The following is a 6,819-nucleotide window of genomic DNA, read 5'->3' on the forward strand; positions in this document are numbered from 1 at the left end:
GGTGGGCTATTGCCCACACCAACCCGTCAAAAATTGCATTACAAATATCTCAACATTGCATTGGTCTGACTTTAAAATTATATACAATGCCTACGCCAAATTTGTGTCTGACTTTAAAATTATATACAATGCCTACGCCAAATTTGTGTCACTAATGCAATTGCCAAATGGTAAATTAAGTTAATCAAAACATTGCCTAATGCTCTCCACAACTCTCTTTTTTGTGGTGACCGTTTACCGCCAGTGGTGTAACCAGCTATGTGTTTGACGGCATCAGTTTTCCAGACTACGTACCTTACCTCTTGTTGCCACCTGCGATAGTGTTTGTTTTTTTATTACTTAGAAGAATTAGATAAAACAAATATTTATCTGTGATTTTGGTTCACCTTTTCAGATATATATGCTTATAAGTTTGGTTTACAGGAGAGATGACTCCAATGAAGTTTGAACCATGACTATCCAGGTAACAACCGAGCTAAAGGCCCAACCTTTTGCAATATCTATATACGTTTCGCTGAAAAAGACAAAAAAATTATCCAAAATACCAACTTTGTATGCACAATTTCAGGAACCTTCTTGTTAAACGTTAAACCTTTTTGGAAGTGTGAAACAACAAATAAGCCCTTCTTTGGTAAAATTGTAGCAAGAAATTAAGAAAATGCAAGCGCCTTTTCAAAATTTGGGGCTAGAAAGTCATAAGAGGCGCATGAAAATCATCTTATATGTATTATTTATAAGTGCCCTTTAAAATATAAAGGGCTAATGACGGTTAAGAAGAGAGGAGGAAAAGTCAAAGAGGAACTCTTCTTTAATGCAAAAATGGGCGGGCAGTATGACGTCGTCTTGTCATAACAGAGGGGGCGCTGCGCTGCGCTGCTTTCAAGGTGCGACTCGTTGCCGTTGTAGTTATTTAATTGTCGCTTGTGCGACCTGATAAGATGTTATATATGTTTTACTGCAGCTTTACTTTGAGTTGTTTGGTCCTGGAAGCACCTTTGAAAGGTTTATATGGATAGCTCCACGAGATTTCAGTCTACAGTCAATCGAAAATTTGTCAACCAAAAAAAGTTTTGGCTTTGGCCCATCATTTATGGCAATGTCTAACCTGGACCTTAAACATATTCATGGTGACGACGGCCTTGTCAGTTTTTATAGGAAGGAAAAGTCAGGAGAGGGGGTACCCGATCGGAGGCTTGTTTTGAGAACACGGATTTTGACTGAACGCAGTTTTAATTTCGAAGATGACGCTGTGGTGAGTGTGACCTCCCGATCAATAAATTTGCCATGAGTTAATGGCAGAGCATGAATGTGCCAAAATCTTCATATGAATAATTGTAAAGATGGCCTCTGTGCCACCACCCCTTCTCCTCTTAAACTAAATTTTACACCCATGTTTCATGCTGTTTCCTTCCCCCCCGGATTTCAAATTATGGGTTGACCACTGGCCAATGGCTACGAGGGAAGTTCCTTTTATTCAGCGTTATTCTGGTCGCATTGAAAGTGGAGGCATCTTGGGCAGGCAGAGGAATGAGGTAGAAGCATGACTGCAAGGCAGCCTTGGATAAGGGGAGAAATTTCTTGAGCTGGGGATCATGGCAGAAGAAGTGGAGCTGCTGTATGTGATAGGAACGAGGCCTTCTTTCTGTCCTTGGAGAAAAAACTGAAAAATAGAAACAAGAAGAAAGACACAAAGATTTTTCGTCGTTTAAAAACAGAATTTTCATAGATTCATGACTGTTTCCAGAGAGTACAAGCGCCTGTGTGCCTTAAAGCGGTCGAAAAACATATGACGGGGTTTAAATTAGTTTTACATTTTGTTTCCACCCCCTCATAAACATGAGGCTGCAAAGCATGAATACCCTTATAAAAAATTCACTGTGCAGATAATGGAGGAATCTTCGAACAATAAACAAAGAGGATGGCGACAGGTAGAGGACCAGCTTCGACTATGAAGACAAAGAGACGGAACAGAGCCATGGAAGCATGAATGCATTATTCCAATGTAGTTGAAGTGGTGGTTTTGATGGGAGAAGGGGAGGCTTTGGATCCTGGAGGTCGTGGCTCCTCATGAACATGACAAGGGTTCCCTGCAAATAAAGTTGTATAAAAAGCAAAGGAACCTTATCTACAAAGTCACGACAACTTTAATCATGAAGACCAAAGCAACTAAAACCCAGTCGGCGGCCCCGACCTTTCACACCTCGCAAGACTACCTTTTTTTTTTTCAATAAAATGCCACCACAACTTTAATCACCAGCGAAAGGCCTGTTGAGGAAAGTAATAAACAATAGAAGAAAAAGAACTCTTACTTGTCCTAATCTTCCTCGTTTCTCTGCAGGCAGCGGCTTTCACGCCAAGTTAAAGCTCAGACTAGAACACCTCTTCTCCTGAATTTTCGCTGATTACAGTAATCGTGCAAACAGTTTTCATGCCATTCAAGATCTAACGCTAACGGTTGAGATTAATTTTTGTTTGTAAATTTAGCAGCTTTGACATTTGATATTATTAAAATTGTGAGACTTTAAACCCGGGGTTTTCAATGCATAGATCAAATCCTATGAGAAAAAAAAAAAATCGACAACATTATTGATCTTTAAACTCTTTCAATGCCCATCTGCATGTCGAAAATTCACAAGTATTTTCTTTTACAAATTTTATATTAAGTTAGAGACAACTAAAATTTCATACCATTGGATTTTTTTATAAAAAGCACAGTTATACACTTACACTGCCAAGAGGGTCGGTTGACGGCTCGGATTTGTGAACATGTAAAATTCCTTAAAAGTGGTTCGACTTTGTAAAAACCAATGCAACAATTTTGGGACGTTAGGCAGTCCTGATGAGCAGATAATAGTCAACAGTGACCTTGGCCTAATTTCTCTCAAAAACCTTCGCTTTTTAAACTTGATGATTGAATTCTTATATCGGCCGCCAACACAAATATTACTGGAACAACAAAGCAGCCAAATAACTATCATTTGTTTTTTGGCGACGGCGATCGGCTCCTTTTATAACCATTTTGTCGTTTAATTATTGAAGTAGACAGCCCTGGTTGCACTTAATTTGCAAACTGCCATGCGGCTGGCCTAACAAATGGACCCTTATTTGGAGCAGGCCATAGCATCTTTCCATGCTTCCATGATAAACAGGCAAAGAGAGGTAAAACTTAAGCTCTCCTTATTCCTATTGACCTTGGATCAGGCATACAACATACTTGGCATTTTGATCCTGAACAAGCTTATTCTTTCAACACTTTATCTTTTACAAACCACACACACATATATATATCAGTGGCGGCGATTGAAGTTTCCAGACTTACGCCCTTCCTTCTCGTTGGGCACCGGCCGAAGGTGGCAGCACGTTCCCAAAGAAAGGGTAGATCTCGTACCTTATCACGCAACTTCCAGACAGAACTCTGGCACCCTGTTTGTCCGAGCAGCACTGATAGATGGAAGTTAAGGACGTTCTCAAACAGTAGCTGCAGGAACTGGAGGACAAGTCCCTCGTGCATTCCATCAGGCTGTATAGGGTGATGTTCTTCGTGTACGCCACAGTTGCGGTCGCGTACCTAAGGCTGGAGCTGTTGGTGGTAGCCGACGCAGCAAGGTTTCTGAACACGGAGAGCATGAGCGGCTTGAATTTGGTGGGCTGGTAGATGTCCTCGACGTTCACCAAGGCGAGCTTCGACTGGTCCACTATTCCAAAGAAATTGAAGCTGTTATAGCGCAGAAGGCAATTGTCGAACCAGATGACGGCCATTTTCTTGCTGGGGCACACCTGGATGATCTGGGACGCAGCGGAGGTCGCACATGTTTTGCAGTCGTCTGCGGAGACGTCCGGGTGGCACTGCACGAGGCCATGGACCTGGTTCCGGCCGTTCCCTACCGTGTCGTTGTAGAAGCCGGTGGGGGCGACGTTGGCTGTTAGGGAGGCTAACAGTTGGTTCAGGTGGCGTTCGAATTTGCTGTTGGTCTTGTAGGTCAGAGCAGATTCCGGGCAGCTGTAATATGGACTCTGGCCCTTGATCGTAACCAGGAACAAAGGAAAAAGAAGGATAAGGATAAGGCTATGGCTATGGCCAGCCATATCAGCCATTCCAAGACTGACTGAACGCAGTGAGGGGAAGAATGGTAAGGAGAGGGTGGGGGAAGATGGGTTACTTATACTTAATTTTTTTTTTTTCTTTTGCATCGACGAGTGAGTCTCATAGCCGTCAGAGTGGGCTTTTTCCTTCTTTTCTAACTGGGGAGCCCTTCCAACGGAGTTGACTCAACTAATTAGCAGCGGGCTACGCAGACTTCAGAAAGTCTTCTAATTAAGTCTTGATGTTTGTATGAACCTAATTAACCATGGCTGATGATTGACGTGTTCGCAGCAAGTATGATGCAACAAAAATTGCTCTGACCTGATCACCACCCGTTGTTGATGTTCTTCTTTTCTTATTCTATGACCTATGTGGTGAAAGGCTGATAAGGTACACGAGTTGTTCCTCTTTTTAAAATGATAAGGAGAAGGACACGACTGGCAGTGGCACTCCCAGATCCGCCCATCAGTTCTATCACAAAGTATTTGAAGAGCCGAAACGTTTTCCAGAAAATCAAGTATGCGTTCCATCACCTGGACTAAATTGATGATGCACTTTGTGGCCAGTGCGTGCTGTGTGTTCGTGGTCCTCGCGACGTTGGGTTTGAAAAAGGATGTTTTCTTCTTTGTCTTTTTAAGAGGCGGGGCATTTCTTTTCCGGTTGTTAACTAAGCCGCCCAATGCCAGATGGTTTTGTTTTTGTCATGTCTACCATTGAGCCATTCAACCATTGAATATGAATATGAAGCTTAAGGCGCAAACATGAGCCAAATGTCGATAGTTGTAAAAAGGATGAAGAAAAGCATTCTTTACATGGCAACGTGGGGCTGCTGCGAGCATTGGACCCGGAAAATGATGTAGGCTAATATAATATTATATGTAGTCATAGAGATGGAATAATTAGCTGTGGAGAATCATTTGGAGTACAATTATATAATATGTGCCTGCTCATTGAGACCTAGAAAATTTATCCACTTGTGCAATTTTTTCCCTGATCCGGGGTTTCATCTTCCCTACATCCTCACATGGCACCAGAAGAAGACTTCACGTACGTCCAAGAAGACGCCAGATTTGTCCAAGGAAAGGCGGCGAGCAGCTTTCTCAGAAGATCGGGTCCTACTGCGGGCTGACCCCAAATGATCGGCCAACGACTTTGCATCTCCCACGCACTTTGTGAGAGAGTTGGATCACCTTCAATAATGCCTTTTTCGGTGGCAAGCATTCTGAGACAGACTTTCCCCATCGAAATCTTGGCTATTGTGAAGGCTTTCCAGCCACTGGACTGCTTGTTGTTTTTATATGCCCATCGTTTTTTTTTTTTTTTTAATTCAAGTGGAAGTGGTACCATTGCATTCTCGTTTTCTTCTTTTTGTTTTGTCTTATTGAGGTTGTATGCATCCATTACTTTTTGGATGCTTTTGGTAACTTGAATTGAATCTCTCTTTCTCTCTCTCTTGTTCATTTTATAACATGATTGAAATTATATTTTATTGCTTATGGTGCTAGAAACTCCACAATTTCTTGTGGTTCTGCCGGGCAACTTTGGGGTTAGCTTTGTCTGCTATTCACGACTTTTCAAATGGTCCAACGCCTTTCATGCTTTAATGGTTTTTTTGCTTTTTTTCCTAGTAACGTGGACCAACAACAGACTCTAGATGCAAGAGAACAGGCGATGGGGAATTGTATTGCGGTCATATCGAATTGAACCAGGGTAAGATTAAAAAAAAAGAAGAAAAAAAGTACTACTTCAAATTTTTGTTAAGGAAATTTTGGATAATACTTATACACCCAAACGATTGATCTCAACAACAACAACCACAATTTCTTTTTTGTGTTATACAAAAGAAGCTTAATTCACTACCGAACGTCTAATCAGGTTCGGCAATGTAAACGTCAAAGTAAATGCGCGCAGGCTTTACACATCATTTATCGTTCACGTTCTAACCTGAATTTGAATTTGATACCCAGATTGGACCGGCGTGCAAAACCAAACCTGGCTCAACCGCGACCAAAATGAAGGATTTATTAAACGTCTCTCTCTGAAGGTTTCAATGTTTTAATTTCATGGCGGCATGGGAGAAAACGTCTCTTTTTCTTTCTATTCATCAAGAAACGGAGAACATTACCTTTTAAATCTTTTCCCCCACATTAAAAGCAGGCAATATTGTTTAATAAATCAATGATATAAATAATTGATTTTGACTTTTTAAAATACTGCTCTGACGATGCCGGCGGGAGCCAGTTCAGCATCTGCTTTCTACAAATATCAAAAGTCCATATCACAGCATTTGGAGGACGCGGAACACGTGATGTGGGTTTACTGGATCGGGTCAATCCGTGGATCAGATAAGGTCGAGGGTTTTTCGCTCTACGTGGACTTCCAATTCAATCCAATGCTCTGTGGATTTGGTCGATTCAGATTCAAACTGCTTCGATGAGCTGGATAATAAGATTTTTCTAATGTAGGGCCTTGAAAACACTATTAGATATGATTTTGTATTTGACATCAAAATTAATTGTTTTCCGTTCAAAAGTCTTTAGCCATCCATATCGTTTCGGCACACATTTAACTCAAACTTACACAACATATATACCGCAATTGTTTTAAATTGGATTGCTTTTTTCGGTTTACAGCATCCAAGTAAATTGACCCGGTTTGAGATACCATCGTCAACCCTAGGTTGATCGAGTTGCATTGCATGGAAAAGGAATACGAGTAGTGTATCCTCCTTGAGT

The 6,819-nt window shown here is 41.4% G+C and overlaps 1 protein-coding gene across 1 annotated transcript; it reads right to left on the reverse strand.

The window, feature by feature from the left end:
* Nucleotides 1–3,058: 3,058 nt before the first annotated feature.
* On the reverse strand, nucleotides 3,059–5,358 carry LOC116255206 (cysteine-rich repeat secretory protein 38-like). Its single transcript, XM_031630992.2, has one exon. It carries the CDS (start codon nucleotides 4,189–4,191, stop codon nucleotides 3,316–3,318), a length of 876 nt encoding a protein of 291 aa, XP_031486852.1. The 5' UTR covers nucleotides 4,192–5,358; the 3' UTR covers nucleotides 3,059–3,315.
* Nucleotides 5,359–6,819: the final 1,461 nt, after the last annotated feature.

Source organism: Nymphaea colorata, chromosome 1 (genome assembly GCF_008831285.2).
Source record: "Nymphaea colorata isolate Beijing-Zhang1983 chromosome 1, ASM883128v2, whole genome shotgun sequence".
NCBI lineage: Eukaryota > Viridiplantae > Streptophyta > Magnoliopsida > Nymphaeales > Nymphaeaceae > Nymphaea > Nymphaea colorata.

Coding starts and splice junctions, on each gene's coding strand:
- LOC116255206 (XM_031630992.2), bottom strand. CDS start 4,191: ATGCAAAAGAAAAAAAAAAAATTAAGTATAAGTAACCCATCTTCCCCC.